Here is a 26406-nt window from a genome sequence, read left to right on the forward strand (position 1 = left end):
AGATCTTCCCCATTCTTAAAAACCATCCCTCACTTGGGTCCGTTATCCCCTCAAACCATCATCCTGTAACTATCTCCACCTGTCTTTCACACCCAAACTCTTAGGAAAAACCCCCCAAACTATCTACAAACAACCTCATTTCTACTCTCTTTCTAGATGGCTTGATTTCTAGCCTCATCACTAAACTTACAGAGTTCTCTAAAAAGTTACTGATCATCAAGGGAAGCTAGGTAGCATAGTGGCTAGAGAGCTAGGCCTAGAGTTAGGAGGAGCTGGGTTCAAATCTGATCTTAGACAACTTCATAGTTGTGTGACCCTGGGAAAGTCACTTAATCTTGATTTCCTAGCCCTTACTGCTCTTCTTAGAATTGATACTAAGATAGAAGATAAGGGTTATTAAGAAAGAGATTATTAATGATCTCTTAACTGACAAATTCTATGGCCTTTTATGAATTGTAGCATTTCTTGAAAATTTTTACAGCATTTAGCATTATTGAATGCTCATTCTTCCTGAATATTTTTTCCCTCTGGATTTTGGTGACACAGTTCTCATCTATCTATGACTCTACAACTAACACTTCTCAGTCTCCTTTGCTGGATCATCACTGAAGCAGTCATCAAGCACTTATTAAGTGCCTACTATGTGCCAAGCTGTACCAGATGGTGTGGATATAAAGAAAAGGGAACTAGCTATGTGACTCTGGGCAAGTCATTTAATCCCCATTGACTAGCTCTTACTGCTCTTCTGCCTTGGAACTGTTACACAGTATTGAGTCTAAGATGGAAGCTCAGGATTTTTTTAGAAGTGGAACTGTGCATACTCTTATGGTGCATAAATTCTATTGAAAGATATGATGTGTACATGTATAATTACATATGAGTCCATAAAAATGAAAACAAGATAATAGAGCATAGTAGCAGCTGGGGGGGGTGTGTGGTGGATCAGGAACATTTTCATAGAGGAAATGGCTTCGAAACAAGGCTTGAACAGACCTAGGAATCATAAGAGGTGAAGGTGAGGAAGAAGAGTATTATAGGCATGGAGGATGGACAGCCTGTGCAAAATGACAGAGACGGGAGATGGAGCAAGAGGGCCACTTAACTGGACCATATATAGAAGAGTAATATAGAATTAGCCTGGAAAGATAGACTGTGAAAACCATTAAATGCAAAAGAAAGGAGTTTGTGACTGATTCTAAAGGTAGTGGGGAACCCCCAGAGTTTCCTGGGAAGGAGAATAATATGTTCAACATTGTGCTTTAGGAATATCATTTTGGTAGCTGTAGAGAGGCTGCATTGGCTCAAGGAAAGACCACGAGAAAAGCAGTGGACATAGAATAAGAAAGTTTAGGTTTGCCGATTACGACCTTGGACAGATCAGTTCTCTCGATCCTCATCTATTAAAAGTGGAGATTGGATTAGATGACCTCTGAGGACCCACATAGCTCTAAAGCTATGGACTATGACCACTGAAGAACTGATTCCAATAGTCTAGCCATGAGGTGATGAGGCTTGAACTAGGATGGTGGCACACTGTGTGTACAGAAAAGTAGGAAATGCCGGTAAAAGCGACCAGAGGAGATAATCTAATGGATGGGTAGGGTGAGGGAGTGAGCTGTTGAGGATGGCTGGAAAGCTGGTGGTACCCTTAATATAAATAGGGAAAATGTGAACATTGCTGGGTTTGGGGAGGGGGAAGAGTTCTGTTTTGAACATGTTGAGTTTGAGATGCCTGTTTTGTTGTTGTTTAGTCATGACTGACAATTTCCAACTCCATTTTGATTTACTTGGCAAAGATACGAGCGGTTTTCCTTTCCCTTCTCCAGATTTTTTTACAGATGAGGAACTTGAGGCAAACAGGGTTAAGTGATTTGGCCAGGGTCACGCTGCTAGTAAGTTTCTGTGGCCAGGTTTGAATTTAGGTCTCCCAACTCTAGATCTGGTACTCTATCCGCTGAGTTACCTAGTTGCCCACATAAATTCAAGGATGAGAGATTGGTTGTTATTCAGTTGTTTTTCAGTTATGTTTGACTCTTAGAGACCCCATTTGGGGTTTTCTTGGCAAGATAATGAACTGGTTTGCAATTTCCTTTTCCAGGTCATTTTAAAGATGAGGAAACTGAGGCAAACAGGGTTAAGTGACTCACCCAGGGTTGCATAGCTAGTGAGTGTCTTTAGGCCAGATTTGAACTCCACAAGAGAAGTTTTTCTAGGCTCAGCACTCTAACCTTTGGGCCATCTTTGTTTCTCCAGTATCTAGCATACTTGCCTGGAATTTGGTAGGCACTTAATAAATTCTTGTTGATTGATTAGTGTCTTCTTAGCCTGAATTCCTATTGTTTTGTAATACTCACAGCCAGTGCAGACAATCAGTAATCTGATTCCTAAGCAGGAAAACAAAAGCCAGGAAAGATTTTATTTTATAGAGAAAGGTTCCTCATAAACTTGCCAGATGCATTTCATAAAGGGCTCGGGAGTGAATGAATTAATACTCCAGTATCACATTCTGTGTCCAATCTATCAGAAGAGCATAATGTACACAGATGGACCGAAAGTGGCTGCTTGACTTTTTGGCTAATTTTCTATTAATAATGGAGGTAGCAATAGAGTTTTGTGCCTGTATGAAAATACTTATGTTTGATAATCAACTTTTTAAAAATAATCGTCACCTCATCTCTGACCAAACAAAAACAAAAATGAAAATAACAAATTTCTACGTTGCTAAATTCTAATGAGCTGGGGCAGGGTGTATATAGATATACGCGCGCACACACACACACACACACACACACACACACACACACACACACATCTTTATCTATGTAGAAACATAGATCTATAAAACTTATATATCCCCAACTATCCATAAAGGAATTATGAAAATTTAGTAGGTCATGTCCTAACACAGGGAGGCAAAATTGATGAAATGTAAGGCTGGGTGATTTCCACCCCAACTTTGAGTCCTCATGCCTTCTAATACCAGCTACTTTGTTTTTAACATATCTATTTATCAATTTTAAAATTCGGGATAATGACCACTGGCCACCTAACCTGCTTACCAGCAAAACTGTAGAAATAAACTGGATAAAGCTATCCTAAATCATATCAGAAGATAATATTTTGTGTTTCTTATTGAAAGGCTTAGTATTTTAACAAATAACGAAAAATTTTCAGGTTCTCCATGCTTTTAGAAATAGACTTAACAGGCATCCAGGGTGAGAGGTTTTTTTTTTTCCATCAAATGCCATTATCCTGTAATGAGTTTATTTCTAACTAACAAAATTATTTCAGAAAAGTATGAGACATCACTTCATGGATGCCTGAGAAGATTTGTTCATTTTCCCTGATGGTGAAAAGGAAACAATGATTAATTATCTACAAAAGGAAGAAGAATTGTGCTGTCAGTTGGTGAGACTGCCAATAAAAGGAAATACTTGGGAGTTAGCAAAGCAATGGAAAAATATGACAAACAGCAGGTGGTAGCTAGTGAAAAATTGGATAACAAAATGGAATATAAAAACTGGATAAGCATTAGATAATACATATCAACAAAGATTGTCTAAGTTTTTCCCATATGCTGAAAGTATATGAATTTGGAAAATCTTTTCTGATTAAAAAAAAAAGAAAAAGAAGAGGATAAGGTGTTCTAAGCAGCTGATAGAGGAATCCAAAATGTCAAACAGGCAATTTGGAGGCATTTTAGGAGTGAAACAGAAAATATTTAAATAATCTATAGAACTAAAACAGCCTTTCATTGAATTCATAAGATTCAATTTGCTCATCTTTCTTTGAGTAAGCATGAAATGATAAGGAGCAAAAAATCACCAAAAAGTACAAAAAAGACAAAGGAAACCAGAGTAGGTCTTAACTTTGCTATATCATCTCAAAGATCACTTAAATTCATAATGGATAAAGATATCAGAGAGATCATAACTTAATTGCATTGATATACTTATAGTGGGTTGGTTGTTGTCCTTGGTACTTAGATGACCAAAATGACATCAAGGGTGATGTCTTTTGACATGCACATAAATTGGATTTAAATGAGACAGAGTTGCACAAAATCATCAGCTTCCCTCTCTATTTCAGAATCAATGAAGTTCAGTAGCGGTGGAACATGAACCTTCGCTTTGGCCAGATACTCCTTTGCCCCCTAGAATGCTGACTTCCAGCCTGCCTTTTGAATCCATGGTGCTTTTTCCAGTTGGTAAGAATTCCATTCCATCCTGCCTTTCAAATTTAACTGAAATGTCACCTCCACCACTTTGAATATGATAATCTTTGTGTTCAAAAGCAATGTCAGCTTCATTATCAGTTAGTTTTTTCTTATCTATAACACTCAATTGCTGGATGGAAGGTACTAGCTTCTGGATTCAAACTAGATGTCATTTCTAAGGGTACTTCTGCCATAAAGCTCTTGGGAGAATTAACTAAGTTAGGTGGGACTTCATCTGTGAATGTTTTTATAGCCTTGTCATCTTTATCAACAGTAACCTTTAGAGAATTGAAATTATGTGTCTCTGTATCAGTCACAAACTTTTTCTTGAGTTCTTGTGACTCTTTCTTTTTCTTTTACATAATTCAATCCCATTATCCACTACACTGGAAAAAGTTTTCTAGGAATGATTGGATTTCCTTTACAGACTTTTCCTGTGTGGTTACTATGCAGGTCTTATCAAAGTCTCTCATCTCATTTGCAGTTTGAGATGTTATTTCATTAATTTCTGCCTCAACAACTTTAATCTGTCTCAGCCTTTCTCTTGCTGAATTGCAATGGCTATCATTCACAGAATCACTTTCTTCCACCAATTTCCCAAGTTTTTTCTATTATTTACAACTGCAGCCTCATTGTTATCTCCAAGTGTCACACTATGGGCCTGGCTTCATAACTGTTTACTAACCATATCAGAATATTTAGGCTTAGCTCCAGTTTCTATTGCCTTTTGCATTCCCTTCAAGTCTGGAGCTTGCTGTGAGGACTTTAACTTGCAGTGTGAATAGCAAGTAGATTTCTTGTACCTAGTTTCTGCATTATGTTTGTCTCTGTTATTACTCTCATGTTTCTTCTTCAAAAAGCAGTTTCTAATCAAGTGTCCTCTCTGGTGACAAAAGAAACACTCCCTAGTTTCCTTTTGCACTGGTGTTGGTGGTGTAACTAGGTTTCTGGTAACTAGGTTTTGTATAAGTCCTAATTGTGTTCAAATTTTTATTTTCTTTGATTTCCTTTTGTTTTAAATCCTTTTCAGTCCTCTCTAACTTTTCTTTCAGATCTTGGACTTCCTTACTCTGATCTGAATTTTTTTCAAATAGGTAACCTGCAGCCTCTCTCAATTCAATTAGGGAAACTGAGTCATATTTAGGAAAATAGCTCTTGAAAAATATTCTCAAATTGGGTGTGCATCCCCTAAGAAATTATCTACGAACGTGGCCAGCTGTCTCGTCAGTGTCGGCTTCTAGCCCTAAGATTGACCCTGTCATTTCTGACAGATGGTCTATGTATGTGGCAGGGTGCTCCCCTTTATCCTGCCTGATCTTGTCAAATTTGGCCCATGCATTTGGCTTAGAACAGCATTGCTTAATGGCTTGCATCATATCCTCCCTGCACCTTTTTAGGTAGGACATGCTAGTTGGATTTGCAGAGTCCATATCCCCTCTTTGGTCTACAGTTGGCCAACTAGTCAAATTGTTCTCAGACCTAGTTTTCTCCAAAAACTTCCTTTGTTCATGGGGGCTGAACAGTTCTGATAACAGGAATTCGACATCCTCGAAGTCTGGATCAAAGATCCTGAATGCCCGTTTAAGCTCCTGTGGGATTTAAAAGGATTTAAAAGGGTTGTCCACAAATTTTGGGAAACATCATTTAATGGACTCCAGTTCCTGAGGAGTAAATTGTCTATGGGCTTTTGAGTGAATCACACCAGCATTAGTGGTTAGCTTGGTGACCTCTTTCAACGGACAGATTTTCTCAGGATCACAATGCTTGTTTTCATTGCTACCTTCAGTTTCCTGAGGTGCATTCTCTGCTTGTCCATCGTCCTTGCCCATAACTATATCTAGACCTTTTTCCTTAATCAGTTGTTCAAATACTGCCTTAATAATCTTGTCTAAGTTGTTGTCAATGGCCATAATCTTCTCTGCCTTAAGGGGAACCATGAATCTAAATACTTTTTTCACTTGGGTTAGAGTATGCAACACAGCCATAAAGATTACATATACTTGTGCCAGGACTTGCCAGAGGACCAATTCACATCGAAATGGCAATTGTAAAACAGTCAGTGTGATGTTACTAACATAATCCACAGTTTCCACCCCCATTTGGGTTATCCTGCTATCTAGAATATGATATACCCAAAAGCAAGCAATTGCTGCCAAGACCACCACACCAAAAACCACTTGTTTGAACATAGTTACTTTCTTTCCTGCCTTAAAAGGATGGGGTTCAAGTCAAACTAGAGGTGCCAATTGAAACAGAAATGTTAATCTGTGTAAACTAATTCTTGTTGCAATGGTACTCTGACAGACTAGAGAGAGCTGCTACTAAGTATGGGGACACACCTGCCTATTTGCAATGGTGGTGGAGGTACTTACAGAGATAGAGAGATATAGAGCCACAGGGGATACTGCTAAAGGGGAATGCTCTGGGGTTTGTCTACTGATCTCTTTTGATAGCTAGTGGATCAAATCTATTTCCTAACCACCTCCTCCCTTTCACTCCTTCCCTTCTCCAACCCTCTCCTTCCTGTCTCCCTCACCTCCCAGTTCTTGAAGCCTTTGGCTTCTTCACTCCCCCCTGAGTGAACTATAAAGATACTCTGTTTTTTTCCTTTTCAAATCAGGAGGTTTACTGGGATAACAGGATGGGAAACTGAGGTAAGAGGGATGAGGATGTCCCTAATCTAAAATGAGGGTGAATTGAGAGTTTGAGAAAGTAGTCCAGTCACAACTGTGACTCTAAGACAGTTAGAGAGATGGAGGATAACTGTTTAAAATCTTCTTTCTTCTTCACAAAGCTAGCAAGGTCTCTCAGCTTAACCCCAGTGAGAAACAAAGTTCAAAATCTCTCCTTCGGTCTGGTTTTCCTCCAACTGTTGGTCAGTCAAATCTCAGAGAGAGACAGAATCAGATCCTCCTTTGGTCAAATAACTCAAAGTCAAGCCAAGCCCCCCAAGGGTCTTTTTAGCCAGCTTCAACTCCCCAAGAGAGGGAAACAAAGTCCAAAGTTTCTCCCCTGGTCAGCTTCAACTGCCCAAAGCCAGAGAGCCAGAGACAAAGTCACAAGTTTCTCCCCCTGGCCAGCTCAACTGCCTCTTCTCCTGGGAATATTCCATTTGGAACCTTCTTCTTGATTGACAGACAGGTCCCCAGCCTTGACTCTTGCATCTTGGCTTGTCCTGCAAAACCTCTCTCTCTTCATGTCTCTATCACAGTATCCTTGACGTCTGGCCCAGGTCTAAGCACTCCACAGCTCCTATTTCAGCTGTCTTCATGGTCATGGGAACAAACCATTCTCATTCATCCCTTCCACTGGGATAGTCTTTATATGCTTGTGGTGGACCCCCACTAACTTACTGACAGATCTGAGGTCTGTCAGTTACCTTCAACCTGGTTTAAGACAATCTTATTAGGCTGTGACTACTGTGTATACTCTAGATTCTTGGAGTCTTGCCCTCTTGAGCTCACATTCTAATGGGAAATCAACTTGTAATAGGTACTAGGTACATAGAAGAAACATGCAAAGTACATGGAAAGTATTCTCAGAAGGGAAGGAACCAGGAGAAGAGGGAACTAGGGTCCAGGAAAAACTTCCTACAGAAGATGTGATTTGAACTGAATCTTTAAGGAATTAAAAGTAAAAGAGAGGGAGGGGCAAAGATGTCAAGGGGGACATAGCTGGGACAAAGCCATGGAGAAGGGAAATGGATGAAGTACTGTATTTGAGGAACACCATCTGTGATTTGGGGTATAGACATAGATATACTGCAATGCCATTAATGTTTTTTTAATTAGTGGCCAAAAACTTCACCCCTGGAATGGCAAACCATTTCTCCACCAAAGAGTGGACCCAACTTTAACAAATGGCTACTGATGATAACTTTCATGACTTAAGCAGGCCAGAGGGGGGGGGATAGGTCAGGGACTAGGCTAGGACTTCAAGGGAGACCAGAACAATAGAGATTTCCAGAGAGGGACCCAGGAGCTGACTTTAAGGTCAGTGAACGAATATTCAGGAGCTTGATAGAAAAGTGACTCCTTTAGTCAAAGGGCCAGAAACCATTGTGACACCTTCCGGGACCAGGGTGACTAAAAAGTGCATGTACAGTTCCATCTGGGCTAAGGACACCTAGGTGTGTGTGTGTGGGGGGGGGGGGGGGCGGTGTTAATGCCTATAGAAAAGTCTAGGCGTTTCTTTGAAGGAATTGAAGATTCATTAGTCCTGGTTGTGGTGCCAAATATCTTTATTTAGTATCCAAGAAGTTTATGTGTCCATTCTTCCTTGCTTGGAATTTAATCTCCCTAGAGAAATACTGTACCAGTGTTATAAGAGGGCTCCACAAAACCAGGTGAGCTAAAACTGACTGTGGGGGGCAATTACTATTATAGAAAGTAATAGCGGGTGGAAGGACATTGTTTAAATCATAATGCAAAACAATTGTAGTAGATTTCGGTTTATATTAAGGTAGTGTGGTATATTAGATAGAGTTGAACTCAAAACAAGGAAGACGAATTCAAGTGCTGTCTTGGACACTTATTGTGTGATATTCAAGCTGACCACTCAGCACTCTAGGCAATTCTTGAAAGACTCTAAGTTATAAAAAAAAAATACCAATCTACATGGGTAGAGGGAGTTTCCTCTTTTCCCCCTCTTTGGGGGATTCTCTATAGTAATGAATTCATAGGTCATAACCCTGTCCTTATCCAATTATACCTTAATGATACTGTACACCTTGATAGATAGATCCTCTCCTTCAGTCAGGCTAGATAAATGAGATAATAAAATAAATAAAAATAATAAATATAAGATAAGATGCAGATAATATTAGCACTTACCCCCAAGGTTCTTATAAGAATCAAATGAAATAGTAATTGTAAAGAAGTTACCACAGTGCTTGACATATGGTAAGTAATATATTTCAGCTACTATTATTATTAACTAAAATTTACATAGAAGCATCTTAGGCTTTGCAAAGTACTTTTAAATATATTAACTATTTAAATATGTTATTATAAGAAATAATAATATATGTGTATTATTATAAATATATAATATTTCATTTTGTCATCAAAACAACCCTGGGAAGTTGGTACTATTATTATTCACATTTTATAAATGAGGAAACTGAGGAAGACAGTGTGCCAGTGACTTGTCTAGGGTTATTCAGCTATTAAGTGTCAGACTGGCTTTGAACTTAAGTCTTTCTGATGACTTCAGGCTTTGTGCTCTATCCACTGTGCCACCTAGCTGCCTCTCCAAAGGTTACTACCTATGCAGAGGTATATTCTCCCACGTGGGAGGAAAAAATAAAGATAGATTAAAATTTGAGTTGGGTAGGATGCTGACACAGATCTATAAAGTTATAAATGAAATCTATGAAAAAATATTTAAAGGATAAAAACTTTTTGTGTAAGAGGAGGACTTGCACAGAGAGCTTTCAGAACAATTATTCTTAATATTTTTCTAAAACTTATAAAATGTTAAAGTCATTCATCTATATATAATTTTTCTTCTTTGAATATGTATTATAGTTATGCTAAAGGGCAAAGTTAAATAATTAGCTTTTCTTCCCCTGTTATTAGCCGACGTATATGTGGCCAGTACATGAAGCATTCTCTTAGAAGATAGGGAAAGATACATTTATAAAGAATTAGATGAAGCTTGCCAGCAGCTATCTAAGAGGGAAAGCATATGTCAGATATTATACTTGCCTTGTAAGTGTCTCTTTAGCATGATATATTTTAAAGCTCTTCTCAGCATGAATTTCTCTTGAACAAAGAACGTAGAATGAAAAGGGAAAGGATAATAGGGCATAAACAATAAAATCAATGGAGAGCTACTTTAGACCATATAATAAGCAGCAGTAAGCTCTTAGATCCTGCTGAGACTGCCAGAATAGACTTCAGAGAGAAGTTAAAAAGGAGACACAGAAGTAAAAGAGAAAAAAAAATCTGGACAAGCACTAGTGAATGAGGGCGGGAGGAGTCGTGGTGCTTCCTCTGAGATGCCTATTAGTCAAATCTTTTGTGGAGAGAAGAACTGGCTGAGAGTTTCAAAGAAACACCAGCTGGAACACTGGCAAAAAACTAAACAATGCAGAAGAAAGAACGTAAGCATAGTTTGACTTGTAATGAGTAGGTAACCCCCTACTTGTGTAGCTGAGGGATTGCTTCTCCATTCCCCCATCCATCAATTTGCCACAACATCTGAAATTCCCAGCACTGGTCTCTCCTTTGCAGTGAGGTTGGAAATGTCAATTAAAAGACATATGTGGGTGCCAAGGAGAAAAAGAAGACTGAGAAGCCATGTAAGAACAGCAGACAGAGAGATGGTCTCTGAGACTGGAAGGCCTGGATTCAAATCTTGCCTCCGACACAGAATGATCTGTGACCCTGAGCAAGGCAAGCAAAGACTCAGCACTCCTGGCAACACTGGTAATGATGGAGAAGGGGCCTACCCAGCCACGGTAGAGGGACTTTCTGAATCTAATTGAGAAAGGGTAGGATTATTAAGAGTTGCCAGTAAATTCGGCCCTTGGGCTTTAGGGAAGGAAGGAAGAGGGTTAGAGACAGAGGAATTTAACAGCTAGATTTGGAAAGCTGAATCCAGAAACGAGGTCTTTCCATGAAGATAGATCAACTCTCTTTCCCAATACTGTGTCCCCTAGGAAGGGTAAATCATTAAGCCCTTAATAGCCACTGGATCTTCATGAAGTAGTTTGTTGAATAAACTGGCAGGACAGGGCCCTGAAGGGATCAAATACAGAAGGTAATTCTTATTAGACTTAGTATTCAAGAAGGGGAGTCAGACAAGGCACACTTTGATTTCTTGACCGTTTTGCTCTGAGTTTGTCCTGGCAGCAAGAGTGGATGAGGAAAGTCTAAAGAGAACACCCAGGTTGAGGTGTGGGGAAAAGACATCTTTAATAATTAAGAAGTAAATGTTCCCTCTGATGTTTTTAAGCTGTTGAGTAGGCGGTCATGCTAGAGGATCTATGAAAACTGAGCACGCATTTATAAGGATCCTGCCTAAATGAAAACGGAAAACAAATTTAAGCTAACATATATTTAATGATATGCACAATCATGCTACGTGGCAATAGGCATAAAAATAGGCAGTTTCATTTTAATTATTATAATTAGTATTACTTTAAAATAGCCAAATAAGAGTTTTCATTTTTCTCTTTTTATTTTGCTGTTTCTCTACTGATTAACAGTACAATGTTGACTGCTTTCTCTAATTTCCTTACCTTAACTGTCATCATACAAAAAAACCTAACTTCTCACCTCGAGCCTTTCAACTAGACTTTCTTTGCCCCCACTCTCCCAGTTCCTTAAAGATCCAGGATGAAAATGTTTGCAGTAGGTCCTTGTGCTTCCATAATCCCATCTGTCCTTTCTCTGAGAGAATCCTAAAGTAGCACTCCGGCGAATAATCTCTATTCCCTGCCCCATCCTGCTTTTCCTGTGATTCTTTTGATTATCTACCTGAAGAAAAGGGGAACCCCCAGACAAAAATCTTTTAATAAGTCTTTCATTCTGTATTAGGAGATTAAAGGTTTAAAAAAGAATGACATGACTGGCAAAGTAACACACAGTCATGGGAAAGAGCTTACAGTAAAAACATAAATGATATTATCTGATCCTTTCTAGTTTTGATAGAAGGAGGGGATTAGAAACTATGGAATGAGGTGGGAGGAAAACTGAAAGGGGGAACAAGAACAAACTTCAACGATTTTGTAATTTTGCCTATTGCTTTCCCTGTTTATGTTCATTTGTGGTCAAAATTATTTCATATTCTGAATGGCCACCCATAGCACCTGAAAACACAGAATAAGAGAAAAAGCACTGGATTTTGCTTCAGACCCAGGGCTTTTACATTTATTTATTATTTGTGTAGCCTCTAGAAAGTCATGAAAACAGTTCAGGGCTTCTCTTCAGTTTCTTCATCTGTAAAAAGGGATAAAAATGCCCAAACAATATATCTCAGAGAAGGCAATTGTGAGGAAAGGGCTTTACAAAGTACCATATAAGTATTCTGTTCAGTCATTTCACTCTTTGTGAACCCCATTTGGGGTTTTCTTGGCAGATACTGGAGCGGTTTGCCATTTCCTTCTCCAGTTCATTTTATAGATGTGAAACTGAAGCAAACAGGGTTAAATGACTTGCCCAACTAGCATAGGAGAGCAAGTATCTGAGGCAAAATTTGAACTTAGGTCCTCTTGATTCCAGGGCTGGAACTATCTCCACTTTTCCACCTCCCTGCCTCCTCCCAGGCCCCAAATACAATTTAATGTAGTTCAGAAAACATTCATTAAGGTCCTCACCCATAGTAGGCTCTTAATAAATGCTTTCTGAATTGCATTAATTTGAAATGGGAGAGCAATAGGGTGATTAAGTCTTCCAAATTGATTCTATTTTTACATCTGCTTTTGCCTAAAAGAAACATCAATCTCTATAAATGCCACAAAAAAATTTAATTAGTTTTTTTTTTCCCTATAGCTTAAAACCTTCGTTCTGTCTTGAAAAGGTAGTATCCTTGATCAAGGTGTTATCTCTCAAGGGGATTCCTTCCTAGGGATTAAAACATATGTGTGACTATTTCTGCATCTGTACCTAAGGAAGACCGTGACCTAGGTAGTCAAAACTACAGGAATGCAGAGCAAAGATCTGTGGAACCCTTAAGCACAGCTAACTGCCTCTTTAAGGCTGGTTCAAGTTAGAGGGTCATTTGCATAACCCTGGCAAATCTGAGGTAATTTATGTGACTGGCTAGGAGCCAGATAGGAGTTGAAAGGAATTTCCTTACCCCAATCTAAATATCAAAAGATCCCTCAGGAATTCTCTGAAGGGATATTGAGGGTTGGGGGGGAAGAAGGGAGAGAGATAAAGTGGGTAGTGGGGGAAAAGGTCCTGATCTCAGGGACTCTAGACTAAAGCCTGACTAACCAAAGAGATGAAACATGGTGATTATCCCTAGGCATGTTTGAGGCTGGCAAACTCACAAAAGAGCAATAACATTCCCTTTAAGGAAGAAGCTACCAAACCAAAGATAGTTCTGGCTAAGGGTTTCATCTCCGTAGAAGCAGCCAAGAATCAAATAACAGCAGTAATAATTCTGGAAAAAAAAAGCCACAAGTGGTTGCTTTGGAGGTAGAGATGGAGCAGTTATAGAGATGGAATGGAACAGGAGGCAGAGCCATGTCCCGGCATATGGAGAAGTATTCCAGCCAGGAAAAATTGTAAATCATGAATTGTCCAAGGCCTGTTCTCTTGCCCAGTTGTACCACAGGGATCTACAGAAGACTGTGCCCCTTTATGTTAAGGGTGAGAGATTTCCCTTGTTATTCTGTTGCAATTAAACTTTGAAACTTGATTTATAGTTCCTGGCCTATTAGTGAAGAATGTACTGAATGGGGGCTCAAGTTGTATTTGTACAAATGCGATGGTCCAAAACTCTATAGCACTTAGCAAGGACTGTTTTGTTTCCATGCAATTTATACATATATATGTGTACACACACAAATTTATGCTCTTTTGACTTTTATTCCTGGAAATTTCCTGATTCTTTGTAGAGTGGCCCTCTCAGGGAGCTGGGACAGTTAGTTGGATTGAACTAATGGCAAACCTTAAGACTCATGATGATCTTGGGCCCATTCCCAACTAAACATAATGCACCTCACAAATGTGCTTTTTACGATGCTTGTGGTGAAAATTTATCACATCAATACAGTCTCCAAGCTATTATTAGATCTATTGAGAGGTGGCCAGCCTCACAATAAAGCCGGACTCTGTTCGATGCCAAGACCAAAGACCCTGAGCCTTAGGAGATAGCCTTTTTCATGCAAAGAAATCTTATGACATGGTGACCAAGTACTACAGTCAAAATTAAAGTCGAATGGATATATAAATCTTTCACCTAGGCAGATCCTAACCAATGATACAAGTGCTGAATAAGCTGGAAAGTACACAAGTAATCACTATGGGTGGTCCCCTATTCTATGATTATGGTTGACCTTTCCAAGGCTTCTGTAATAAGGGGTTGGGGTCTAATTGTTTTCTGACTAGGAGTCAGAAGTTGGATGACTGATACTTGCACCCAAGAGTAGCCTTCTGCCTCCGTTCTGACTGCCTTGAGCTTACACCCCAAAGCAGCCCTCCACCTCCTGACCAACTGTCTTGAGTGTACACCCCAAAGCAGAGTGTGGTGTGCTTGGTAGAAACTTTTGGCTTAAGGTCAAAGCGCCTATCAGCAAGATTTAAAACCACCCTAAGCTATATATTTTCTTGGCAAACTATATTATTTGACTTAACTAAAAAACGAATAGTGTTACAAAAATCATCATAAAGTAAGGGGGTAGGGGGTTTCCACTCACATGCTATGTATCAAACCTTTCAAAGAACACTCATGACCTGATTAGCAGGTGATGGCTCAACAGAGAGGCTCTGTGTAAGCCTCCACCATTTCCTAACTATGTGACCCTAGGCAAGTCACTTAACTTCTTGATTGCCTGACAAAAGGATCCACTGGAGAAGGAAATAGCAAACCACTCCAGTATCTTTGCTGAGAAACTCCCGTGGACAACTAAGGCCCAAGGGACAGTGAAGAGTCAGACATGTCTGAATAACAAAATAATTACCACAAAGTCATATAAAAGTTATTCCTGAACACTAGAACAACAAATGTCCAGATATGCTTGGATCTACATTTCTACTTTATATACTGACCTTCAAAATGAATAGGGAAAAATAATGACACTTATATAGTTATATGCTTTTGTAAGGCACCTTACCTGTATTATTTAATTTGACATTTACAAAAATCCTGTGAGATAGGTACTATAGAAATTATTATCTCCATTTTACAGATGAAGAAACAGACTCAGAGTCTAAGGGACTTTGCTGAAGGTCAGGGGTCCAAGATAAGTCAGATCTTGGTCTCAAACTCAGATCTGGGTCCAGAGTTCCTTTTCCTGCACCACTCTAAATAAGGAATGAAAAGAACCAGGAGGGTCTGAATTTTCTAGCAAATTCGGTATGAATTCCCATTCACTGAGCTTGGACTCACCAGAGCCTATATGAAAATTCAATGGTTGATCCTTTCATTAGATCCCAGAAGTCTGAGTGGGATGAGACATGGGGCTCTCGTGCTTTCGTTTCTAGAGTACAAAGCAACAAATTGAGTGATAGAAATGAGAATAGATTTGTCGAAAAAGGGTTGCAGTGATTTCTGTGTGTTTTGGGAGCGGGGAAGGGAAAGGATCTTTAATCAATTTGTTTTTGCAGAATGCCAGTAAGAATATATTAGGACAGGGAAGAGTTTAAATTAAATCGCCTAGTCCTGTCCACTTTCTACAAATCCTGATAGCTGAGTTTAGCCTAGACAGCCTTGGACCAGGAAAGCTGGGTCAGCTGTTCTTGCTGTCTGGGCAACCACAGCCAACTTAGAGGAAGAGTAAGAAAAGTCTCAGGCCACCTCTTGGCACTTCCAGCCAAAGACACAGGCTCTCATATAACTACCTATCTGTCCCACATCTAATTCTACTGAAGGAAATGAAAACTCAGAGAAGATAGGAAAAGAGAGGAGAGGTGATCCTTATCTGAGCAAAGAAGCCAGGGCAACCTAGAACAAGAAAATGTGAAATCTTGTCGGTCAGAACTAAACAGGAGGTGAGCAGAAGCCTGAACTCTAGTTTCTGCTGGGAGCCAGCCAAAACAAAATGACCCTCTGAAGCTAACATCTGTTCTTACTAACCATATTTCTGAATCAATATTTTTCCTAAAGATTTTTTCTTTTAGTTGCAAAGCTTTACTGTCTGCCAGTCCCCCATAACCTATTCTTTCACATTCTGTAGCTACCACATAGAGTGACTATTAGAACATCAAACAAGGATCATTGGTCAGGAAGCGGCCTCTCACCATTTCCTGAACAGAGGCACCAGGAAAATGTCAAAAGGCATTTTATACCAAACCCCTACACTGTAAGTCTTAAAAAAAAAAAATCACATTATAAAGAGGATGAGTAACCCAGTTCAACTTAATTTCAAAAGGAAAGAGCAGATTTAATCAGATGTCTTGGAGATATCCTTTGGGGAAGGAAAGGAGGGAAGAGGAAAAAAAATTAAAAGTTACACAATGACTTTTTTTTTACCTTAACACTTGCATCTCTTCTGTGGAGTTCTGTACTTCATCTTGGAGTCTCCGCCAGCGGAGCAAAGCCTTCAATTCTAGCTGTTCTTTAGCCTCATCACGTGACAACTGTTTTACCCAAAAAAAAAAAAATCATTCTTTGTTGTTCCTCCCCCCACCCCCCATCTTGGTCAGTAATTTTTTGACAGCACATCTTGCTTTGTTTCAAACCAGTGCAGGAAAACTAAGGGTGACAAAGGCAGCATCTGCCTGTTTGTTTTCCACTCTGTAAATTATCGTTAAGGTAAACTAGCATAAGCCAGGCCTGAAGAGGCAACCATCAACTACTGTGCCTGGGGCCCAAGATAGGAATGCTTTATTACCCTCTGAGCTGAAAGCATGGCACAGGTAACCGAATTCCACTGCTGAGCTCTCTGTGGCTCCATTACCCACACCAAGAGGTCATTGGTGGGCTGACTCTACCATCCCTTTCCTGGCTTTGCCTCCCGCATTGAGTGGAGAAGGGCCCTTCCACTTCCTTGCCTCTTTCCCAAATCTCATTTGGTAAAGAACTGTTTACAGTGGAGCTGGCTAATGAAACCCAGACTATTTTGTTTGCATATAAACCAGAGAACTTTTACTGCTGGCATTCATTAAGGGAAAAAGGCTGTCTGCTCTATCACCCTGCCCCATTACTTCAACCTCTGCTGCAGTCATAATGATGTACTATGTTATACACTTATAATCTTGCTAATGGATGGTAATAGAATTGTCTATCGGTAGGAAAGAATCCGAACATTTAGAAGAAAAGATTTTCTCATTGTTTTATAAGCCTTTGGAAATGAAAGCTGTCCCCCCCCCCACCCCCCAACTGGCATTTGTTACCCATTAACTCTGATACAATGTTATCTGAGCTCTACCCTGCTTTGGCCAAATCTGGCCCTTTCATTCAAGTAGAGTACAGAGAAAAGATGGCCAAAGGACAGTGGAATTAAAAGGGATTATTAATAAGGGGTAAGTATAAAGACAGAAGTGACAGAGAGACAAAGACAGAGACATCGAGAGAGATGGACGGAGAAGGCATCTTCCCTCCTCCTAAGAGGGGTATTAATCCATATGTAATGATAATTACTTGAAATATGTTTTAAGACTGCATTCAATTGTCAGTAAGAGCCCATAGGCAGGCGACTAAATTCCCAATAAGTAGGATTATTTAATTTATTGTATTTGCACCCCAGCATCTTGAACAAGATGTGCCTGATATTTACTAAATGCTTAATAATTGCTTGATGACTGATTCATATGAATAGGCAAGAGATGGGTTAGGCAGTCCCCATCTTTTCACTGAAAGGTCATCTCAATTTCCTTCCAGAGCAACATAAGGATCCAAACAATATTTAAAGTTCATTTCCTTTTATCTTTGGGCTTAAGTAGTTTCATTTTATTTTACTGTGACTGAAAATCTACTCATCTCATCTCTAGGTCAGAGGTGAAGCTAGTCAAGGGCTCTGATTAAGGGGGGAAACTGCCAACTACAGAGAGAGTGGAATGTTTTTTGCAAATATCACTTAGGCCAAAGTTGTCCTTTAGTTCTGGTGTCAGTCAGGTAGGTATAGACAGTCCTATCCCATCTGGAGTGGGATCCAGGTGTGATTCGAGTAGGTCACGTTACATGGTGCCACTCTAGGGGCTATTCATCACATCCTGTTTGTCTCCCTCTCACCTGCTCCACAGATATATCGAGTAGAGCTCAAAGAAGAATTGTGGTAGTTGCTGGGAAACATGGCACCCCTTGGTGTGGCAGAGTAGAAAGAGTGTTGGATTTGGAGTCTGAGGACCTGGGTTCATATTCTGATTCTGCTTTTATTACCTGTTTACCTTGAGTAGGTCACCAGCTCTTGAGGGGCCTTGGTTTCCACATTTGTAAGAGGATGGGGTGGGTCTTGATAATCTCTTGTTACTCTAAATTTAATCCAAGTGGCCTGACAAAAAAATCCCTTAAGCATTTGGGAGATATTTCCTTACTTGCCTCCATACAGGATCATTAGCTCTTACTCCTATCTGAGAGAGAGAGAATGGTTTCCTTTTCTCTCTTTTCTAAAACAAGATCAGGCAATATGTCTCCTCACATTTTCCTGCTGTAGTTTTCCTGAGTCTAGCAGCAAACCACACTCCTTGTTAGTAACTCCCAATTTCAAGATATATTACCATGTAAATGTCCTCTGATCAATCCCAAGAATGCCTCCAAAAACAAATGGTAAGGAGTAGAATGATTCCTTTGCTGACATTTTTTACTTCCTGTAAAAACCCACCTTCCTAGATTCTGGGATTCATCAACTCTAACTGATACCTGAGAAAGAATCCCTACATCAACCCTTCTGAAAAATGACCAAACAACTTTTGCTAGAGCATCTCTAGTGAGGTAGAAACCACTACCTTTCAAAGGCAGTCAGAAGTGTTCCCCTGTTGCTCTTAGTTTTGCTATCAGGGATCAGACAAAACAAATCTAATCCCTCTTTCCATATCAGAATCAAATACTTGAAGAATATCATATCTGTGTAATTGAAAATCTGTTACTCTAAAAAAGAACTACATTTCCCGGGAGCCCACTGACTTCCTGTAATTACTTCCTTCCTATAGACAGGGAATAAATTGAGTGGGCGGGCATCTTCACTCTTTTGGCTTCCTGTGAGCATGGTGAAGGTGGTGAGTGGGGATTTTGAAATGGTCTAATCAGTCATGGGCTCATGGTCTTTATTTTGTATCCCTCTTATTCCTTTATTTCTAATGATCCTTTAATAAATCTCCTAAAATATAATATTTTAATATTTGAGATTTAATTTTAATTTTTACATTGATGTCAACCACTAGTCAGAAAAGAAATCAATTTTTTTAAGATAGCCTAGATAAAATTTTAAGTCATGTTTCACCTGCCATGGCTTTTTGCCCACCCCACCCACACACCCTCGCAAACTGCAAGAGAACTCTGAACTCTCTTTGGAGCTGCTGCCCTTATCTTTCCCTACTTTTTGCCCCGTTGCTCTCCCTACCATCTGGGATATTTTTAGCTGGGGAACTCTTGGTGAAGAGGAGATAAACTGTTTCTCTCTTCTCTCATCTGCTTGAGCCCATGTTCCTTAGTTCCTCGCTGCTGCCTCTGGCATGGCTGCTGCTGATGATACAGCCTGCTCCTGCTCCTACTCCTACTCCTGAGTCCTCCTGATCTCTGGCCCCAACCCTAACTGCTTTTGTTGGTCCTGCTGGGCTGCTGGTAGCTGCCAATGTGTCTTTGGAACTCACAAATTTGAAGCAGATCTCCAGGCAACTGGTAAAAATTGGGGTGTATTTTCCTTAGGCAACGATTAGCCTCCTAACTCCCTCTCCATGTGCCTGGGGAAACTAGTGATTTATCTCAGTGGGGAAGGGAAGAAGGAAGTTAACTCTTCCAAACAGGAAGTAAATTCCAATCATGGTGTACTCTTTGGAAGAGCAGTACCTTGCCTATTTCAAACAGCTTCTACCATTCATAAGTGCACTGATCTTTTCACTTATCTTGCCTGAGATTCAGGGGAGAAATTCATCTCCCTATAATCCTTTGCCACTTGGGCCTGCCCAGTCTCTAAGATTCATCCACTTTGAGATTCCTCAAACCCATGTTCTCCCTCGCTATGGGAAATCCCACAGTTCTGACAAAAGAAATCTGAATGGATAGAGAAAGGAACTTTAAAGAGACTGGAGGTGAAAATTTTAAGTCTTTTCATATTTCACTGTTTTATGAAAGTCTCTGTATTTTATTATATTTTGCTGATTGTCTGCTTAAAGATTTAATTTTATTGTTTTAAGTTCATATATTAATCTGATCAATACTATTCTGTTACACTGAATCATTTTGATCTACTGTGTTTTAACTATTATATATGTTCTGTTACTTTTCCCCTATAACTATACTAAACAAAATATTGTAAAGCCCATAAACAGGTTTTGCTTCCATTTTGCATTTGTTAAGTGTCACATAGATGATGGATGAACTTAACCTGGCTAAAAACCTTTGAAGAATTTAATGAGCTAAATATCTCAAATTGGTTTTAAGGGGTCTTCAGACATGGTTTTTAGATTTTTTTTTCAGCAACTGTGAATGATCATTTTGCCTGCCTCTGAGTTATTTGTAACCAGAGGTAAAGAGTCTATTTTAGTAGCTGAAGTGAAGCACTATTATAATCCCCACCTCTTCATTTATAAAAATGTGAATTGATGAGACATAACAGTCTCATACCAAAGAAGCTGGGAAGTTGGTCCCAGGGCATGGTACCCCTGGATGGCTCCCAAGAGAGAGCATCTCTCATTTGTAACTCTTCTGCTTATTCTATCCTTCCACTAGAATGATCTAGATTTTTTAGATCCAACATCAACAGTACAGAGGGTTGGTTTTTTCCTAGATTCCTCTGCCACAATTTTGTAATGATGACAGTAATAGATTAAAAAAAAAATCTCAGCCAAGTTTGAAACATTGCTACACCTGAAAAACCTGTGACAAGTATCCATTAGCTTCTAAGGTTTTGTTTTTTTTAATGCCATACAGCAGACTCATGTGAATCCTAATGACAGTGGGTTTGTTTGCTATTGCCATTATATGGGCTTCTATAACTTTGGGGATTCTGATACTTCTTGAATATGCATTACTTGTTGTACTATTGTTCTTTATAAAAACTGTTACTTTGTAAACGATGGATCATGGCCAAGTTTGAAAAGGAAATGAATCTCATTTTTTGGATGAAAAACCTTTGTATTTTACCTTTTCTTAACTGACATAGTATGTCAATTATGGTAAACTATATATTTTTGATTTTTAAAACTTTTAATATTGTTTTGCTTGCATGTGCAATATGCTATTTCAGTTTTATTTTTTTCTCTCCTTTTGGTATTTGAAGCATATCACCAATATTGAGAAGATTTTCTTTAACTTTCTTGATTTTCCAGCAATATAAGTTTAAAATACATTTGCCCTAATGTCAATGCATACCCAAAAAAGCTTTAGACTATAAAAAATGATGCCATTGATTGTTTAAAAAAAATTATGGGACTTTGCTTAATGATTCTGTCTGATTCCAGGACAAGAGAATACAAAAAGAGTCACTGCATAGTGCCAAAGAAGCACAAAGCTAAATTACCTAGTGCTAATCAAGCACAAGGTCAAAGAAACCAACCAATGCCAATGGGATGGATTAAATTCTGAGCCAAGGCAAAAGGACTTGAATTTGTTTGGTGACTGAGGTTGCAGCTGTTTTGACATATGTCAAAGGCAGGTCTTCCTTGTCCCACATTGTACCAAGTATCTCAAATTGGACTCCTACTTGGCTCCTATAATCTAGTCCCTATTCTGTCTTTCATAGTGTGACAATCTTTCTGTAGTCCTGGCTACCAATTGCGTAAGTGCAAAATTGCTTAAATCACTTTAATTGGGGTTTATTTTTCCTTTACTTAAAATTTTTTCACATAAGACTTTGATAGTCTATACTTCATCCAGAAGTTATCTTTTTGCTTTCATTTGGATTTTTTTATGTTTTTTATCTTTCTTGACCAATTGATTCATATGCCTTATAACTCAGCCTTATAACTCATCCCTAAGTGGTCCTTGTGTTTTTCAACACCCTCTTCAGATGGGAGTGTATTTTTATTCTAAAATGCAAAGTTTAAATTCTTTTGAGAGTAATTTTTGGATAAGAAACATGCTACCTCTCCAAATCCAGAAAGTGAACTGTTTGGAGAAGGCACCATGAAGATGATTCCACAGACCACACACCACACCACAAGATCTAGAGTGAACTTTGGGATGTGGTGATTTGAACTGTGTGGGGTTTAATGCACTTGTTATGCTGAAGGGGACTGCCTCCTAACTGGCTTTTTGTCAAAGTCTAGTAATTCATTGGTTTTGTTCTCTTTTCCTCTTATCCTCAAATTATTGTAATTTCAAAGTTGGTTATGTTTACAAGATCCATTGGAGAGACTAGTCTTCCAGGGATCTCAGGAGGGAAAGTATAATTGAAAATATGTTATAAAAGAACTACATTTCCTGGGAGCCCATCAACTTCCTGTCATTATGTACTTCCTATAGACAGGGACTCATCCTCGATCTTTTGGCTTCCTGTCAGCATGGTGACAGTGGTGAGTGGGGATTTTGAAATAGGCTAATCAGCCCTGGGCATGTGGTCTTAAGTATCCCACTTATTTCTTTATTTCTAATGATCCTTTAATAAATCTCCTAAAATATAATATTTTATTGAGATTTAATTTTAATTTTTACATATCCACCTTAAGTCTTCACTTGTCCATGTTAACTAGAACATAGCATCATCTTTTAATCTTTCACCAACCATCTCAGCTGCCCTTCTCTGGAAACTCTTCAGCTAATCAGTGTTTTTCTTAAAATCCAAAGTCCAAAAATGTATACATATTTCATGACCAATGTAGGGTAGAGGAGGGCCACCAGCTACCAAAGAAAGAGTTGCCTTTCTTGGCTACCACAGGTATCCTGAGTCTGTGGACCAAAAACCCTCCAGATCTTTTTTCAGAAGTGCTGTCTACTCTCTGTTTGGCATTTAAAGTCTCTCATAACCTAGCCTCCTCCTACCTTAGTCTTTTAATTCCTGGTCAAGTATTCTTCTGACTAGTGGCATGGATCTTCTGGGGTTTCCCAAATAAGAAACTCCATGTCTAGGTTCAGGGTAGTTTCTCTGGTTGTATCCCATGTCTGGAATGTTCTTCCCTCCTCAGCTCTGCCTATTGACTTCCCTGGCTGCCTTTAAATCCCTCAGCTCTTTCCCTCTATTAATTATTTTCTAGTTATCCTGTACACTGCATTTTTTGTTCATAATTGTTTGTTTGTCTTCATCCTCAGAATGTGAGCTCCTTGACAGCAGGGACTATCCTTAGACCTTCTCCTCTTTGTATCCCTAGCACTTAGCATTGTGCCGGTCACATAGTAAGCAATTAATAAATGTTTAATGACTGACTAATCACTCCCTCAGAAGACTCCCATAATTTCCAATTCTTCTTTATTCTTAGAAGTCAAATCCAGAATATTATTTACTCTTGTAAGTTCTACCTACTGAAGGATCTTTAAGACAAATCAAGAAATTATTAGCTGCTCTGCTTTTGGCAGAGGGATGACTCCAGCAGATGTCTGGAAAATGGAACTCCCATCACTTTTTTTTTAAACTCCTACCTTCTGTCTTAGAATTGATGCTGTATATTGGTTCTAAGGTAGAAGAGAGGTAAGGTCTAGGCAGTGGGAGTTAAGTGACTTGTCCAGGATCACACAGCTGGGAAGTGTCTGAGGCCAGACTTGAACCTAGGACCTCCCATCTCTGGGCCTGGCTATCAATTCACTGAGCCACAAAGCTGTCCTCATCACTTTCCTTTTATGGTTCTCTGACAGACTTGCAAACTGTTCCTTAAACTTAATCATTGATATTCTCCTTCTGCTCAGGTGGCCTATAACATACTCTGACAACTTTATTACTTTTGTTTCAGCCCCTGCTGAGCTTCAACCAAACACTATACACCATGTTTCTTCCCTCTGGTTCCTAGATTTGCTCACACAAGTATATCTTTTTTAATAGGCAGTGCTACTTTATACACTCCCCACCCCTGTCACACATCTCTTTTAGAGAAGATATACACTTGTAGAACTGTAGTTCCAGTAAGAATCTTATCTCATTCAGTCTTAGTGATACCCAGGAGATCAAATCTTACTTATTAACCAAAAATACTTTGTGAATGTATTAGGAGACAGCAAAAGTTTTGGCTTTTGCTGAATGAGGTCCTATCTTTCTAGATATTCAGTAAGTACTAAATGTTTGTAACCTACAATAATGAGTTGCATAATCCATATTGATTACTAATTCTAAGCTCTGAAAAAAAATAAAATACTCGGTTGAAGTTGTCTGGTCTACATCATAAATCCTTCCATTTCTATAATAAATCCACTTGGTTCACATTTCTTTGATGTTTATTTGTTAACATGTTGGTGCAGTTGTTATTAATGTTATCTCACTCTTCTCTTTTTTGATGTTTCAGATTTCTGTCTGAATAGAAATGGCCTTAGGCAGGTTGTTATTCTGCAATTATTCTTTTATATTTAATGTTCTGTGGATTGGTGTAAAAGTGAATAAAATGATTATTTTTCCATAACTGAATAAAAGTATTAGATGCAAGCTCATCCTCCATAGGCTCACTGAAAGCTTCTTTGGGACAATTCCATTAGAAGACAGAATGACAAGGAAGATATATAAACCTAATCTTTTTCCCACATGATTTTGATTTCTTCTGCTGGGTCTCTATATTATAAAAACTTTTGTTTCATATAGCTTGGAAATAACGAGTATATGATTGTTATTAGCTCCTTTCTTAGATACTATTTCCTGTAAATCTCTTAGCATCTTAATTGCTAAATAGCCTCCCTATGTTGTAGCTAGCTAGTTTCTTTGATATCCAGCTTAGTATGTAGCTTATATGGAGGAAGGTGCCTCCTTGTCAAACCCCACTCCTATCCTTGTTTAAACTCCATTTGATTAGATTTGTAAGACTCAAGGCAAATCAGGCACATTCTGTCTCTAGTCAGAGACCTACAGTTGTAATTCTTACAGTTTAGGCTGTGGTCTAAAACCCAATCTCATTCTCAAACACCATCTTCTTAACCAGCTCTTCTCTCTCCAAATTTGTCTTTCTCCTCTAAAATCCTTATTTTTGACTGACAATAATATGACAACACAACCTGTACCTCCTAATACTTTGAATATGTTAATAACAAGACATAATATTTGGCAATTCTCTTTTCACTTCCTCCTGGAAATTTCATTTTTTTACCCATATGAATCACCAGAAATAGTGAAGCAGATACTATAAGTGTAAGAATTAAAATTATGAGACTGACCTTAAATTACTAAAGTTTATTAGAATCGCTTGGATAGGTAAAAGATGAGAAATAGGTAGAAAGATAAGAATAAAATAGCTCCCACATGGGTGGTCTTCAACCTGACCTCCAGCAGCAGCTTTCTTGGTCAGTTACCAGAGAAATAGTGGGCAAACCCTTCCTTCTTCATCCCTTTTATCCTCTCTCTCACTTCCATGTCAAATTCAGTCATGTCCGAATCAAGTTCATAGGTCGCAATCCCATGACCTATGCTAGGTGATGTAGGTGATGCAAACTCACACAAATTCATGTAGACTCAAGTGGCATAATTTACCCAATGATTTCCTTCACACAATCCTGGCTTCTGGATCAAATGGTTGGCAGGAGATGAAGTCAAGTGTGTGACCCCAAAAAGAGTAAATTTCCTTCACATATAAGTATAATTATTCCCATTTTATAGATGAAGAAACTGAGACTCAAAGGGGTTAAAGTGACCTACCCATGGGGTATGCAACTAGTTCTAAGTGGAACACGAACCCAGGTCTGTTTCACACCATGTTACGTGTCTTTGCATTGGTCCATGCTGGTACCCTTTCAAGGAAAGGTACCATGACCTCCTATAACTTCTTCCTCTGACTCTTACTGCATTATTTCTCCTTCTGATTTTTGCTGGATTATCTCTCACCTGAAAGTAACTGAGGAGCTATATTATCATTCCACAGAGTATGAATAGCTGATTCTTCTTTAGCAAATTTAGTTCTCTACTCTTTAATAAAATTCTAGATTTTAGTTTCTTTCTTTTTTTTTTTAGCATTCAAAATTTTTTATTATTAATTTATTTTTTTTATTTGAGCATTTCCAAACATTATTCACTGGAGACAAAGATCATTTTCTTTTCCTCCCCCCCCCCCCAACCTCTCCCATAGCTGACCCATGATTCCACTGGGTATCACATGTTCTTGATTCGATTTCAGTTTCTTAGCTCCAAGTGTCTGTGGTTTCTTTCTTCCCTTTGGTTATTTCTTCTACCTTTCAATCTCCTGACACAGGTCAGAATTTCCCTTTGTCCATAGGGTCTCTTGGTCCCATATAGAGAACATATACAACCCCTTATACTGCATGGGCATGTACTAATTAGTACTCAATTGGAATTA

At 38.9% G+C, this 26406-nt stretch overlaps 1 protein-coding gene across 3 annotated transcripts in view; it reads right to left on the bottom strand.

Annotated features, from left to right (window-relative positions):
* The window catches only part of AOPEP (aminopeptidase O (putative)), a 524226-nt gene that overhangs the window by 229188 nt on the left and 268632 nt on the right, over nt 1-26406 (bottom strand). For 2 of the 3 annotated variants that reach the window (XR_008913378.1, XM_007497916.2), the window contains exon 7: nt 16364-16470. Coding sequence is in view for 2 of the 3 variants with exons in the window: in XM_007497916.2 (XP_007497978.1) it covers nt 16364-16470 (107 nt within the window). In the remaining variant the exon portion in view is untranslated. Of the gene's footprint in view, nt 1-8394; nt 15372-16363; nt 16471-26406 lie in introns of those variants that run through there. The other variant, XM_007497922.2, reaches the window with a different exon arrangement.

Source organism: Monodelphis domestica, chromosome 7, assembly GCF_027887165.1.
Source record: "Monodelphis domestica isolate mMonDom1 chromosome 7, mMonDom1.pri, whole genome shotgun sequence".
Taxonomy (NCBI): Eukaryota; Metazoa; Chordata; class Mammalia; order Didelphimorphia; family Didelphidae; genus Monodelphis; species Monodelphis domestica.